Genomic DNA, 16,141 nt, shown 5'->3' with positions numbered 1-16,141 from the left:
TCTCTGCAAAGTGCTGTTCTGAGGCATCAGACTGCTGTCCTTACATCACCATTTTCCAAATTTTTTTCAAAGGAAGTGCTGTGCTGTCCATCATCTTGGGATTCAGGTATGCAGACCAGTCAGAAGCCTAAGTTCCAGAGAGGAGCAAGAGCTCAGACATACCTGAGTATGAGTGGCCTTATATTTTTATCTGCCTTTCTGTGGGGACACAGGCATCCTGGGTGCCTATTTTAAGCACTCTGAATCACCTTAAAGTGGCCCAGAACTCAGGTTTTAAGGGACGGGACATCGAAACAGGATGTTTTGTTCTTGCCCTTGCTTGTTTAGCTGACTTGTACCCTTTCTCTTCCTTAGGAAGTACTGTAACTGTGTTTCCATGTATTTGTCAGCTTTGGAGACAAAGGTGAAATGCTGTGCTGGTGGTGTTAGTATGCCATGTGCATCACTCTACCCATTGAATTCTGCCTGTCTGCTTAGCTGGTGCAGCAAACAAGCTGCAAATTACAGCACAGAAGAAAACCTGTCTTTTGGCACTTCTCTATAGTTTCTGTCGCCAAATGGAGCTCCAATTGTTCGTTGGTTTCCAATGCAGATTTTAGCTGTCTCCAGAGCATTAACCTTTCCTGCTAGTAGCAGTAACCCTTAGCAGAAACTTTACTGGTAGCAGAATGCCTGTTAGTGTAGTTCAGTTTGGGTGGTAATGACTTCCTTTCTGATTTCTTTTCTCAAAAATACTTGAATGCATTTCCTGTTGGAGATAAAAGTTGTAACTTGGCTGAAGAAGTGCAGAGGCAGCTTGCCAAAGAGTGACCAGAAAGCGTTGATGTTAAAGCAGCTGCTTCTTGCTGGTATGTTTGAATTTTAAGCTGCTTTAAATAGAAAGAACAAAGCTAGACAGCTATTCAAGTCCGCAGTTGATAACAGCTTGAAAATCTTGCATAAAGTGATTCTCAGAATGGCTGCTGCTTTAACGTGTAGTATAAAAAGATAATTATGTGCACATTAGGGCTACTGATGTGCAGATTATGAAGATTGCTTTGCTTTGACTGATGAGCAGTTTTGGGGCAGGCTGAGATGAAGTACTTCTGAAACTCTATTCCTTTTTATATAGGGTTAGTCACTATATAAAGTTAACTAAAGTTTTTGTCCTTTTATTCTAACTGTAGGGAAATACATGAAGTGCAGTGCCTTGTTTTGGTAGGGATTTGTTGGGAGGCTTTTGTGTGCATTTTCAAATACATTTCACATTTGAAAAAAAATGATCAAAGAAATGCATCACACCTGGGATAGAAGATGGTGAACTTTGAGTTTCCCCTTTAGCTTCAGGAGAAATTCATTTTACAGTCTTGGATCAGCCCTCAAAAAGGCTCGGCATCCTACACAGACAAGCTCTGTCTTTGTTACAGAGTATTTTAAAGTGTTAAAAGAGTGTATTGATAAAAGTCTGCATCTTGGAGTCTTATGTGGTCTTTTAGATAATCTGGCCAGGGTCGCAGAGTGTTTTGAAGATACAACCTAAAATCCTTGAACAGCATTAGAAAATTAATTCAAAGGGCTGAGGGAAGAGAAGTTTGGCTTGCTGTCACAGTCTCAGTCACCATTGCTGCCAAGAAGTTGTGCTATGGTGTTTTAGATTAGCATGGATTTAAACACTGAAATACTGTGCCTGAGAACTGTTGTGTTCTTGCAATTTCTCTAAGGTGATGAAGCTGTGAATAACTGAGGTTAGGGAATCATTTGCTAGCAAACAGATGCTTTTTTTCCTGTCATCTGGAAATGATGAAGTTGCTAATGGTTGCTACTGTTGGAGGGCCTGGAATCAAGCAAGAATCTTCAATAAGGGAGCATGTAGTTTGTCTGCAAGCTCTTCCAAGTACTTTTCCACCCACACCGTCCAGCCAGACTTCAGTTTTACAGCTCTAGGAGAGATCGCAGGGTTTCCTGTTCTGCTTATTGAATATTCTTTTTCTGGGAAGGATTCAAGCCTTTTAAATGAATTTCTTCCCTTTTCTTCAATGTCCTCTAATATTATCTAGTGCTACCCCTTCCATTCTGCAGTGAGAAGCATTGAACCTTGGAGGTGGGGGCTCAGAAGGGAGTCAGACATATGCTTGCTTTTGCTACTGAAAGGCAAGATCATCTCTTAATTCCAGGAACATGATTTTTTGGTTATAGGACATCAGCTTCAGATAGCTGAGGTTTTGGCTAATTTCTATTCTTGAAATAAGCCCAAAGAGAAAGTTTTCCTGGAATTAATGCAAGTTTGGGGTTAGACTTTCTTCAGTGATAGTTGGTCTTACTTGATTTGACAAGAGAGTTTGCATATAAGGTAGGACTGAATTCAGAAACTGTGAATTAAATCTATATTTTCATGTCCAGAATGATTACTTGTTGGTGGGTGTAAATTGGCATTAGGGTAAGATTTTGAAGGTGTCCTATCCACTCCCTGGAAGATAGCTTCCCCGTACTAATTTTAAATGGTGTTATTAATTAGGATAGAATAGAACAGCTCAGTTGGAAGAAACCTACAGGGATCATCAAGTCCAACTGCCTGACTGGTTCAGGGCTACCCAAAAGTTAGTGTATTGCTGAGGGCATTGCACAAGTGTCTCTTGAACACTGACAGGCACAGGGCATTAACCCCCTATCTAGGAAGCCTGTCCCTGTGTCTGACCACCCTCATGTTAAAGAAATGTTTCCTAATGTCCAGCCTGAGCCTCCCCTGGCACAGCTTTGTGCCATTCCTGTGAGCCCAGCCTTTGGTGACCAAGGAGCAGAGACCTCCTTCTGTGCTTCCCCTGCTCAGGGAGCTGCAGGGAGGTCGCCTCTCAGCCTCCTTTCCTCCAGACTACACAACCCCAAGTGTCCTCAGCCTCTCCTCACAAGACGTGGCTGCCAGCCCTTCTACCAGATTGGTTGCCCTCCTCTGGATGCGTTCAAGAAGGACACAAAATTATTAGAGGGCATCCAAAGGAGGGCTACAAAGATGGTGAAGGGTCCAGAGGGGAAGATGTGTGAGGAGCAGCTGAGGTCCATTGGTTTGCTCAGCCCCGAGCAGAGCAGGCTGAGGGGAGGCCTCATGGCGGCCTGCAGCTCCCTCACGAGGGGAGCAGAGGGGCAGGCGCTGAGCTCTGCTCTCTGGGGACAGCGACAGGACCTGAGGGAACGGCATGGAGCTGGGACAGGGGAGGGTCAAGCTGGGGGTTAGGGAAAGGGTCTGCACCCAGAGGGTGCTCGGGCACTGGGACAGGCTCCAAGAAGCATTCAAGAGTTCAAGAAGCATTTGGACAGTGCTCTCAGACACGTGGTTGGATTTTGGGTGGTCCTGTGTGGAGCCAGGAGTTGGACTTGACAATCCTCGTGGGTCCATTCCAGCTCAGGATATTCTATGATTTTGTGAACTCCTGTGACATTGCAGTGACAAGCAAAAAAAAAACACAAACAAAGACCCCAGACAGAACCAAACTATGACTGTAAGATAACTTGAGGCAGGATAGTTGCCAGTGACTGCTGTCAGGATTGTCCCAAATTCATTTAAGTGTCAGACTTGTGTCATAGGACACTAGTGCTATGTGAGGATTTTTCAGTCTTCATCTTTGATCTTTGTTTGTGCATTGGTGTAGCAGGGCAGGCAGAAATGGAGAAATAAATAGGAACAGAACCAGAAACATTTTTTTTGGCATTCCACATTAAAAATGTTTTTTCAAAGAATTTTTTTTGCAATTTTCCATTGGCAAGAAGGACAACACACATACTTCATTAGATGTGCGGTATGTTTGATCCTGACAGTGTTCTATCAGAAGTGACTGATAGTAACTTTGTGTAGCTTTTATTAAAGAGGTTGTTTAATCAGAGCCTCATTGGCTCAAATGTTAGATTGTGACATCTTCAAACGTTAGCCAGGGTAGGGGACTATTTCCCCTGGGAAGTCTGCCTCAAGCCAGTGTAGTCTGTTAGTGCTATTTTTATGTGTGGGTGGATAAGTATTATGCTTTTTCCAAAAGGCAAAATTTTTACAGGCTGATTTCTCTCCCCACTTTAGATAGTGACAGTGTATTACAAAATACCGGTCAGAAAGCCTCCTTCCCTTCCTCTTCATCATGAGGTGAGTTCATGGGGACAGTTGACATGTTCATGGAGTGATAAGAATGAGGAATAAATAGACACTTGTCTTCTCATAACATGTCAGTGTTAGCTCTTCTTTCATGAAGAAACATCACTGCTTTCTTGTGCTAGTATGTTTCTGCTTTTATGCATCAGCAAGAGTTTCTTTGACAGAAAAAAAAAAAAAATACTTTCAGAGTATGTCTCCCCTTCACCCCTCAGCAACCACATGTTAATCCAGCATTTCAGCTGAACATGCTAATCCTTTGCAGTTAGTATGAAACTTGGCTTCTCTGATTAAACTGAAATCTATCTCACTCAGCAGTTGTGTGGTTCTTGGTCCTAAGCTCCATATGACCTCTTCCCAACCCCTGCTCAAGCAGGACCACACAGAGCAGGCTGCCCAAGACCACGTAGAGGCAACTTCTGAAAATCTCCAAGAAGAGAGACTTCACAGCCTCTCTGGGCAACCTGTGCCAGTGCCCAGTCACCTGCACTGGAAGAAAGTGACTGAGTTTTCAGTGTTTCCTGATGTTCAGTCAGAGCCTCCCGTGTTTTGTTTTGTGCCCGTTGCCTCGTCCTGTCGCTGGGTGCCACAAGAAAGAGCCTGTCTCTGTCCTCTTTGCAATTTCACTTTAGATATTTATAGACATTGGTAAGAGTGTACACCCTCCCCTTTCATCCAGGTCATTAATGACGGTGTTAAGCAAGATTGGACCCAGTACTGACTTCTGGGGTACTCCACAAAATACTTGCTTCCAGCAAGACTTTGTACCTTCTGGGCTTGGCCATTCAGCCAGTTTTCTATCCACCCCTCACTGTCTGCCCATCCAACCCATACATCACCAGCATCTCTATGAGGATTTCATGGGAGATGGTGTCAAAAACCTTACTGAATTCTAGGTAGACAATACCCACTGCTCTCCCCTCATCTCACATGCCAGCCATTTCATTGTAGAAGCTCATAGGTTTTGTCAAATGTAACTTCCCCTTGGTGAATCCATGCTGACTATTCCTGATGATTTTCTTGTCCTTCATGTGCCTGGAATTGGTTTGTAGAATTAGCTACTCTGTCAGAAGCTATTTCTGCTCTTCAGAAATTTCTTTGTAAATATGGCTTAATTTTGTAAATCTTTTTTCAAAGGTGCTGTTCTTGATTTTCTGGACACTGTCATGCACTATTTTCCTGCAGCTGAAATCAGTGGTAGAAATTATACGTTCAAATTTCCTGAGCTGTGAAAATCTGTTGGTTTGCTATGTCTGTGAGATGCTGGTGGAGTTAAATATTGATTTCTTGAGTTGCATGCTTTTAGAATTTCATCGTATGGTTTCTTTCTTCAAGTTTTTAATTCAGTCAGCTTTCTTCTCCAAGTTGACAGGAAGGAAATGACAGGGAAACCCTGGATGATATTGGATGCCTAGGGGAGGAGGATGTGAAGCTCCGAGATGGGTTTTGCAGAGTCAGCATAGCTCTGGTAGGGCTGATGGAAATGAGCTCTGCAAAAAAGCCCTCCGGCAACCTTTGTGTGAAACCACTTCAGCACGTCTGTATTGCTCCCCTGGTTCTCAAATAGTGCTACATTGTGATCTCTGCGCCTCGTGCTGCACCTGGATTAATAAACCTTTCTGGAACCGAAAACAAAGTACGGTGAAATTTGAACGGCTCTGCAGTGCAGGATGAGCAGGACTGGCACAGAGCCAGAAGGAATAAATCCTGCTCATCGCAATTAGCTCTGTCGAGATCTCGTTCTCGTTACTACTCAACTCAAGGCTGAAATGAGGGCTAAAGGTGGTGTACAGCTTGGTCTTTGTGTGTAATTTTTAAAGTCATACAAAAGGAGTATAATTGCCTATTATTTCATCCTTAATTTAACTTGAAATAAAAGTTGTAAAGTGAGGATAATGTCACCTTGGAGGGGTGTATGTGAGAAATCCTGCTTCACATTACAGTAAACTTATGTCAAGACGGTACTTTTTTAGTGAACTTTTCATTTATGGTCATCAGTCTCTAGTTGCAGAAGCAATTATTTGAATTACAAACAAGAAACTCAGTTTAGGATGATGGTATAAGATTTTAAAGTAATGTGACAGGAACAGTCCTAATCTATTATGGAGGTTGTCATCACTCACTGCTGAAAGGTGTTACTTTTTATTTTCTTTTTAAATTTTTTTTTCTTTTTAAAAAAGGATCATTTTAACAGATCTTGTCGTCTGTATGCGGGGAAAGCTTCAGAGCAGATTGAGATGAGGGCTGCAGCATTTATTGATGCTTTTAAGTTTTCACAGTAACAATCTGAACAGAAGCTGATCACTGAGAGATGCTTTAAAAGTTCTGGAGATGTTTGAGATTTCTCCAGTACAGCTTTTCAAAAAGTGCCTCTGTTGGAGGAGCTGCAGTTCTCAGGAATCCCCAAATTAAAAATCCCAGGATATTCAACACACACACTGTAATTCTGTGCTTCTGGGGCGGCTGTGTATGTAAAGCAGTGTCTTTTGTACTTTACATTTCTGTGGCTTATTACAGGAAAACGAACTCCTCTATTCTGCTTTCTTTTAGAGGTGTTCTTCTAGTCTTTTTATCTAACTTAATGTGATTGATATTATGCTTATTTTTGTTCTTTTGGTGTAATGACTCTTCCTTGAGTAAGGAGGAAAATGTTTGTGCTACAGCATACATGTACAGTATGTATTTAAGTGTTGGTATACATCTTGAAGAAGTTATGTCACTATGGTAGAGTCAAAGTCCGCTTTATTTTATATGTCCTGATATTATTAAAATTAGAATGAAATATGTAGGCTTTAGCTTCCTGCACTTGCAGTGTGAAAATATACAAAATCCTGTAACTTTGAAAAGTTGAAAATACCTGTATTTTCAGGTTATGTTGAAAATACCTGTATTTTCAACAGATATTGCCATAGTAGCTGCAAAATGCTGCTAGAACATGCGATAAAGGTAATATAAAGGAGGGTAGGAGATAAAAGAAAACACAATGATAGGTTCAAGAACGAGAGCCGTGGCTCAGGGGGCTAATCCCACCCTGCTGTGTATGGCTGAGCAGGAGCTGCAGCACGTTGGCAGAGGCAGCATCCCAAATGGATGGGCTTCGTTCTCAGCCCTTTTCTTTTGTGGGCAGGGGAGGAAGGGTAAGTAAGTGGGTAGGGACTGGCTGACTCTTTCACAGCTTTTCTCTGATGAAGCCTTTTGATCATAGGCCTTAAAATAGTGTGGTTTTAATGTTTGGTGTTCAGCTATTGTAGCCCGGCTGATGCATGTTTAAGTTTCAATGCCTAATTACCATGCCATTTAGAAGCACAAGCATTAGAGCATGAAAGAAGAAAGGAGATAAGGAGGGACTGTGATTCTCCAGAGCTAGGACAACAATTTTTACTCTGAGACCCCCGAGAACATAGTAAGACTTGGACTTTGTATATAAATTGAGAGAGGAAGAGCATTTTTTAGGGTACATGCATACCTACAAGCAGTTTCTTGTACTGATTTTACTACAGTTTCCAAAGAGCTCTGAGCAGTTTGTGTAAGGTCTAAGTTTGCAAAGCATTCCTTTGCCTGATGCATTCGCAGGTTGCTTACTTTTTAGGGTCAGAATCTCGGGAAGTTTGTGCCCAAGCATCGGCTGCATACACCTCTAAGCTACTTCTGTAGTTGCTTTTCATTCTTTCTTCCTTTATGTGTGTGCATGCAGACACTTGGTGTCTTCTTCCAGCGTGTGTTTTCTGTGCTACAGAGTCCTGAAAATACCGAGTTGCTTGATGTTAGCCACAGGAAGCTTGGCCAGGTTTGAACTCCAAGTCAAATAGCAAAATCTTCACATGGCTTAACGTTGTAAGATAGTTTCTACATGGTTCAGAAAGTCCCTGGAGGTTGAGGTGTGATCCATATGTTGGAGGTGACTGAGTCTCTGTGATGTTCCTCCAAGGAAAGACAAGACAAGAAAGACAACTCACCAGCGCTTTCTGGTTGCTCTTCTGTCCTAGCTGAGGGCTTGGCCTTCTCCACAGCCAAGGCCGGCTCCATTTTCTGGTCAGTCATGTGGCACAGCCTTGGCATGAGAATGGCACTTGATCCAGGGCAGGCCACTGGCCCTCAGAAAGTCCAGCCTGGCCACCCATAACGGTGGTCATGGTCAGTCTGACATGGTCAGTCTGAGCTGTGTGTTCTCCACATCTCTGAACATCATAGCCAGCATCTGCTGAATCTGGTATCCCAAACTCAATATATATATATTATTGAGTAAGTATAATATGAATATATATATATTATTGAGTATATATATATATATATATATATATAAGGTTAATTGTGAAGCACTGTGCCATAGCTAGTCTGTGACTTGGTTTCACTGGTTGAAAAATAAAGCCAGGCATGCTCAATAAGACTCTTGTTAGGTTTATCTGGTCCATTTGTCACATCCTATGACTTGGAGGTAACTGCAGTTCACATACCTTAGTTAAACGACTGGAACTGACTGGTTTGGGTTTCTGTTATGTTCTTAGGTACAACATTGATCCTGGCTTGTACTGTCCATTTTTCTCTCTTGGGGCCTGCATGGAAGGCTTGAACTCTTTGTTCAGTCAGCTCCTGGGAATCTCCCTTTATGCTGAACAAACACAGAGAGGAGAAGTTTGGTCTGAAGATGTTCGAAAGTTGGTAAGTGTTCTTGTTCCATCTGCAATGACCAAGGGAAGTCAGACAAAATTGTATGTTCCTTTAAGAGCCATGAGTCATTTCTTAAATTAATTGGGTACCTATCAGAAGTATACAATCTCTGTCTAATTTTAGTTGAAACTAGAACTCAAGGGCTTCATGCTCTAAGTACCTTTTATATGGCTGGTGTTTAATGGCCTTTAAAATTTGTCTCTGTGCAAAGGGTGCCTGAATCAGAATCAGTTTCTCTGTTCGGAGATTACTGTTGTGCCTTTCACTTGGTCGCTGAATGCACCCTTCTATTTTTTTCAGTTATGATTTGTAGGCAACTGTTTGTAACTAGAATGCTGTAGGTGTGTATGCTAGCAGTTATTTGTCTGTTTCTAATGTTTATTCCTATGTCACTTTTACTTTTAGATTCATGTTTACCTCTTTATTTTTCTGCCCTCTTTTTAATGGACGGTAGAAATAAAAACTTGGGCAATAGTTTATTCATCTCATTCCCAGGTTCTTTTGTTATCCTCACTCCATGTGTAGACAACCAGATCTTCACTCCTCTTCCACCGCTAGCCTCAGAGAACTACAGTTCTTTATATCCTGTGGGTCACTTTATAAGTACTGTCTCCTATTTTTATTTCCATGATAAATCAAATTCTGTCACTGTTAACTTCTCAGAAGTCATTTAGGGGCTACAGACAGTGGTACTGTTAATACTAACTCTGACTGCATAGTTTTGAGTGAGATGCAGAAATGTCTGCAGTTGGAAGGACAAGCTTTAAATCTTTTGTATATATTTTTCCAACAAACATTGCCAACAACTTTGACGTGGATTATTCCTGGTTTATTTTCATTTATAAATTGCAAACCTTTGGATTAGAATACTATGTCTTCAATTCACAAATCATGAAATGCTTTCATGGTGGAAATAATACTTCTTTGTTTCCTCAGGCTGTTGTTCATGAAACTGAAGGTTTGCTAGGGTACATCTACTGTGACTTCTTTCAACGACCTGATAAACCACATCAGGTAATATTTATGATTTGATTTCAGCACGGGTTTGAGCAGTGACCATTGCGTTAGGGCTGTTGTGTTCAACGTGAATTTAATAAAAGATATCTGGACTTGAAATAAATAAATTTAAATATGGAAAGTCTCTAACTTGAAATGTGGTTATAGGTAAAATATTTTTGTGAGTAACTTTTCATTTGAAAAACATCTCCTGGTAGGCTGAACTCAGACTCTCGGCACTACAGAATGACAGGCACTATGAATCTCTGAGAACTCTGCTTAGAAAAATGGTAGATTTTCAAATGTCTATTTTCTGGCTTAATATTTAGTAATAAAAACAACTTAAAATTTTAATAGCTTCTAAAGGTGAAAGCTCATAATGACTGCTAATTCTTATTCAAAATTCTACTTAAAACTCTACGTGGTTCCAACTGTTGAAGCTTGCTGACTGTGTCTTGTGTCAGTGTATTAAATACACAATGCAATACAAAGACCACTTCTGTAAAAGCATCAGCAAATTACCACCTTGAGTGAGGGGGTAAGTGGAGAAACTTTAAATCTGCATTAGTTTAATGTATTTTTCTAAGCATACTCTGTTTTGCTCATATTTCATGATACACTGTGAATGCTGTGTAGCGTGTTTTATAAAGAAGTTACTGCTGAAGAATGAGGAGCAAACTTCACTGATGTACCAAGTCCATAATTTTTATATATATATAATGAACTTTGAGTTAGTGATATTTTTTTTAGGAAAATTGAGAGGGTTTGATAATTCTAAAACAAAAATATTAAATTTTGTTTTCTAAAAGAAGCTCAGTCTTTTCTATACTATAATGTAGTTTCCATATGAATATGAAGTAAATATTGAAGGTGCAGAACCATACTGAAAGTTTGAGGTCAAAACAATATACTGTTATTTAAGAAGTCTTTAATGATCATTGAATTCAACTTATGTACTTAAGTAAATGTTTAGGTTTTATTTAATAGTTTAATTCTAATTTAATACTTTAATCAGTGTTTTAGCATCATTGACATAATGACATTGGCTGTCCATATGTTTCCTTTACCTCCAAAAGGATTGTCACTTTACAGTTCGTGGAGGCAGGCTAAGGGAAAACGGAGAGTACCAGCTGCCCGTAGTTGTTCTCATGCTTAGCCTGCCCCCTTCAACAAGGAATGCACCAACGCTGCTAAGTCCTGGCATGATGGAGAATCTCTTCCATGAAATGGGACATGCTATGCATTCTATGCTGGGACGAACTCGGTACCAACATGTCACTGGTAAGAAATCTAGTAGAGTGATCTTTTGCTGTAGTTAAATGTTTAATTTCTGGAGGAAGAGAGTAAATTAAACAAACAAAACAAAAGGATGATCCAGAAATTCCTGAGTCATGTTGGTACTTCGACATCTTTGATTATTGAAAATACATTATCAGTTCCCCACAGATTATCTAAACAAAACAACACTTGAATATTCTTCCTTTCCTGGTAAGATTTAGGCATTTGTATTTTTTCTGTCTGTTTGGCTGATCATTTTTTTGTAGTGGTGTGATGCACTCCTGCATGTTTGCCTTATGTAGAGTTTATAAGAATGGAATAATTAGAAGATTGAAAATAAGTTGAACTAAACTTGTATCTAGTGTAAAAGTACAATGAATTCTGGGTTGGAAGTGATTTGGCTGGCAGCTAGCAGGCTCCTGCCCCTTCTCCTGCAGTTGTGGCAGATGGGTTAAAGAGCTGTACTTGCTAAAGCTGCTTGGCATGCTACTTTTCTTATCTGCAGACAGCCTGGTATACCTTCTTATATCTTCTGTAGTAGTATGCTGGAAATCAAATACTTGCAGTAGACATTTATTTATTCATTTATTAAAAAAAATAATGAAATGGTAGGTGCCTTGTCTGAGGCATTATTTTATGTTTTACCTTTTTTATATTACGTAAGTGAAACTAAGGGGAGTCTGTGTTAGCGTCCTGTGTTATCATATACTTTGCACCTAAAGACAAAGTAACCTTTCTTAAATCTTCCAGTTAAAACTAAAATAGGCCAAGCTGTTTGTAAGTATGTTATTACTGGACGTTGTGAAGACAAATAAACACTGTATATGCTCTTTCATTGTAAGCTCTGAATAGGAAGCCTTGAGGCAGTTAATTGCTCTCCCCACCCCTTCCACACACATGGCCTCACTCTTGCTGATCTCCAGGGGTACATACATGCCCCAAGTAGCTGCTTTGGTAGGGTTCTTGTGGTGAATCGCATGCGTAACCATGTCAAGAAGTCTTGAAGGGGCAGGAAATGGCTCATTTTGAGGCTCAGACTTTCCGTGAGCCCCTGTGTAGGGTTTCAGTGTTGCCTGAGGCAGTCCTGCTTCCTAGGGGACTTCAGTGCAGAGCTAGCATTGCAAAAGCAGCATCAGAGGTCAGTTGTGTTGTTTCTCCAGAGTACAATTTTTTAGGGATTGGAATGTGTGACAATCAAATGGCTCATCCCAGAGGAGGCACTAGCGTGGCACAGGGTGGATACAAGATGATTAAAGGCTATTGTGAGAACAAAATTTTTAAATTCCAGCAGTGATGCGCTGAGTATTTTACACCTTTCTTACTCCTCCCTGCCTTTTCTGATTAACATTCCCAAATATACAGGAACCCTTTCTGCTACTAATGGGCCCCAAACTTGCACGATATTGTATATTTAGGATTTAAGATGTGCTTTCTTTTAAGATAATCTGTCATTTTACTACATTAATTTATAATTTGTTTAATGTATGTGTGTTCAAGATTTATTTTAACACTGCTTCTATTCCATTTTAATTTTATCATGCAGTAGAGAATACCTACAGTTGTTTCACAGCAGAACTCAGTTATCCCAGATAACTGCCCAACCTTTTACCTTTCCGACCTTCAGATAATCTAATTCTCTTTAATGGCTACTGCAAGTATTCTATCATTTTATTAAGAGAAAGCATACAGGCTAGAGGGGCATTAGGGTGTTTTGTAGGCATTTGTCTTGGGACCGGCCTTGGTTTAGGCTTTTTATTAATGATTTTCAAACAAATAAAAGCCAGTATTAATGAAATATAATGGCACAAAGGAATGATGGGGTTATTGTACAACAAGAGCTGGAAGGCTGAATACCACACTGCTAAAAGTAAATTCTAATTCACATCTACACAATGCAGGTCATGCATTTAAAGAGTTCAAGGAGAATTTCTGCTATCAAATGGATATTTCGACAGTGGTAGAGGAACAGAAAAACATTTGTATGTGTTAATGGAGAACTATGAGTAGCTGCTGTGTCTGTGGAAGGGATAAATGGGCGCTGAAACTGTATCAGAGGTGTTTCTAATGGAATTAAGTATTAGAATGATTTAAGAAAGTTATGGGTGAACCGCATGCAGCACTGGGGCATAGTTTCATATGTCTGGTCTAAAGGTGAATTCAAACTGAAGCAAATACAGAGAAGAGCTGCAGGTCAATGGATACTCTTTTAGGCTTTGTTTTCCTTTGGATAATGATGGCTGAGAGAGAATATAGTTTCTGTCAATTTAACAAGTAATAATAGTCTGCAAAATGCTATTAATACTAAAGAACATGGGATCTGAAAACATAAACAGATGGTGAATTCAATTAAAACTTAAAGAAAGATTGGTAAAGACCAAAGGAGTGATTTTTTAAAAAGAGTCTCCAAGAAAGAATAGCAGAAGTTAAATACTTTACATTTAAGACTAGTTTTAAATGTTGACGTTGCCTCTGGCAGACAGGATAGATGTGATGACCCAGTGGGTTTGTTATTAGAACAGATTTGTACTTCCCTAAATTTAATACAGAAATTAAAAATACAGCTTTGGTTTGGTGATGTGTTACACTTCTTAATAACTTTCCTGGTGTAAGGTGCTGATAAAGATTAGAGTAAATAAAGTTTTGGGGAGAGTGCTTTTTGAAGATCCTAACGGCAGAGGTATTACCTCACTGCAGGACGTGTCTTCAATCTGCACGAGTTTTCCTTGGATGAATGACTTTGTATTGTAAAGTGAGGCTAATATAAAGCATAAGTAAGCTCAGTAAACAGATGGAAGGCAAAAATTGTAACTGTGAATGGGATTAAGGCAGAGTTTTATTTACATTGTAGTTTGATTTAGGTTTAGGACACTTAAATAGATTTGGTGTTTCATGTAGGGCCAGTTTGGCTGCAGTCTGGTTTAGTTTAAAAAGGGTGTGATCCAGCGCTTTATAAGGTGCCTCACCCAGCTGTTCAAATATTTTGTTTTACTTTGTGATTTATAGTAAAATGTGTAGGATTATAATGAAGCTTTTCTGGCAATATGTACAATAATGTTATAGAAATAAAATATTGACTTAATAAATGAAAGAACATTAAAGTTCACCAAAAGTCCAAACTGAAAGTTGCAAAACCTCTTGGGAAGAGTTAACTATTTGTGCTAATGGAAATGGCAAATGCTAATGTGTTCACTTATTCTACCTTTAGGAACCAGATGTTCTACCGATTTTGCCGAAGTTCCCTCAATTTTGATGGAGTACTTTGCAAATGACTATCGAGTGGTTAACCAGTTCGCAAGGCATTATAAAACTGGACAGGTAGGGAAAATTAATGTCTGAAATATGGAAAATAGGAATAAACGCGTGCAAGAGAAGAATCACATTTTCATGTGCTGTTAATACTGTTAAGATAGAAAGAAAAACAAGTTATAAACTAACCAAATACTGTAATTGTACTTGCTCAGAAAAAACAATACTGTTCTCATGGCAGGAAAGACAAATGTAATCTGTAAAATAATAGCAGATCCTAATAGCTGAAGTTCTAGTAACATGTTTAATTCTGTCAACCTTCTTTTTTCTTACAAAGGTTGTGTAGCTTCTACACTACACAAACTTAGGGTAGTAGGTGAAGGTTTGTATCTTGCTTTAGTTTAATTAGATGTAAGTTATGACTGAAGTAGGCGTTCCACATCAAACTCTCTAAGCTGTGTTTTAAAATAAAGCTCAGGTACCAAGACATGGAAATGATCTGCAGCATTTAAAAAACTCCCATTTTTAACACAGTGTATGGTAGTGACTAAAATGTTTAGTGATGAAGAGGGCACTGCTTTATTTAGGATATTAGATATGTAGATTTTGGCAGTCATGAATCTCTGCATTAAAACTCCGATCCCTTTTTACATAAATTTATTCTGTGCCAGTCTAATGCGAGGGTTTACTTTCTATAGGAAATTTAGAAAACATTTGTCTGCAACAAGGTGACTTTAGATGGTTGCTTAATTATTTATGCATGACAGCATAACGTGATTTATATTTGTACAGACATTTCAAAGATGCAAATCAGTAAACAATAACCAAAGATCTTTTTCCAGTGCTTTTGATTGAGGCAAATTTCAGTGGTGCAAATATACTCAAATGTGATGGTTGAAGAATACACTAGCTATCAATGCAAAACCAAGAGAGCCTTTTAAATTGTATAGTGTTACACTTCATTTCAACTTTTTATCCAATAGTAAGCATTCTATGTGTGTCAGTATTATGGAAGTGGAATTATGTTTGCCTCCGCTGTAAGAGTTAGTTAGAAAAATAGGTTGCATAATGTCTATTTTAATAGATATTATTTGAGAAACTTGCTCTGTAAATCTGCTTTTTTTTTTTTTACAGAGCAATCAATTCTGCAGAACACTAGGAAAGTCTCCTTGAAACCCACGGGTTGAAAGTACTCTGTTCAAAAGCATTCATCATTTGTATGTTTGAATCCACACACCAAGTTACTGCTTTCTAGTGTTCTTTATAAAGTTCAAGTAGTGTTTAAACATTGTAGAGTTAATCTGATTGCATACGAGTTCAGAGAATGAGCTTGACTAAAACATCTGAAAGAGATTTGTGAAACATTATTTATGGCTTTGTATTTTCAAAATGGCTTAACAAATCTAAACCATGTTTAGTTGCAGTTTATAATCACAGAACCAGGCCCTGTGTACCATTTGGCATTTCCAGAAAAAATCTTATATTTATTGCTGGTGAAATCTTGCCCTTTCAGAAGTTTAATGTAGAAATTGAGTCTTGAAGGGATACAAGAATGGATTACGCTGGAAGATGAGGACAAGAGTCTGACAGTGCTGTGTGGCTTTTGAGGGCTTTAGACTGCTTCTATTTAATTGCGCTTTTTTTTTTTTTTTTTTTGAATTTAGATTGTATTTTTAAACCATTATCCAACATATATAAATCTGCTTTTGCTTATGTTGGTCATCTAAGCTAGTTAAAAGAATTTGATACCAGATTTCTGTATCTGTCATTTAAATACAAACAGATTGAAGTCATTTTTCTGTTCTTGAAATTCAGTGATTGTTACAGCAATTACTTTTATCT

The 16,141-nt window shown here is 39.1% G+C and overlaps 1 protein-coding gene across 1 annotated transcript in view; it reads left to right on the top strand.

The window, feature by feature from the left end:
• The window catches only part of MIPEP (mitochondrial intermediate peptidase), a 72,344-nt gene that overhangs the window by 20,652 nt on the left and 35,551 nt on the right, over nt 1–16,141 (top strand). The window contains exons 11-14 of the mRNA XM_082751476.1: nt 8,617–8,770; nt 9,716–9,793; nt 10,852–11,056; nt 14,259–14,368. Coding sequence (XP_082607602.1) covers nt 8,617–8,770; nt 9,716–9,793; nt 10,852–11,056; nt 14,259–14,368 — 547 coding nt within the window. The remainder of the gene's footprint in view (nt 1–8,616; nt 8,771–9,715; nt 9,794–10,851; nt 11,057–14,258; nt 14,369–16,141) is intronic.

This window comes from Aythya marila, assembly GCF_965140915.1.
Source record: "Aythya marila genome assembly, chromosome: 1".
Classification (NCBI taxonomy): domain Eukaryota; kingdom Metazoa; phylum Chordata; class Aves; order Anseriformes; family Anatidae; genus Aythya; species Aythya marila.
The sequence above is the reverse complement of the archived record's forward strand: the minus strand, read 5'-3'. Positions and strand labels throughout refer to the sequence as shown.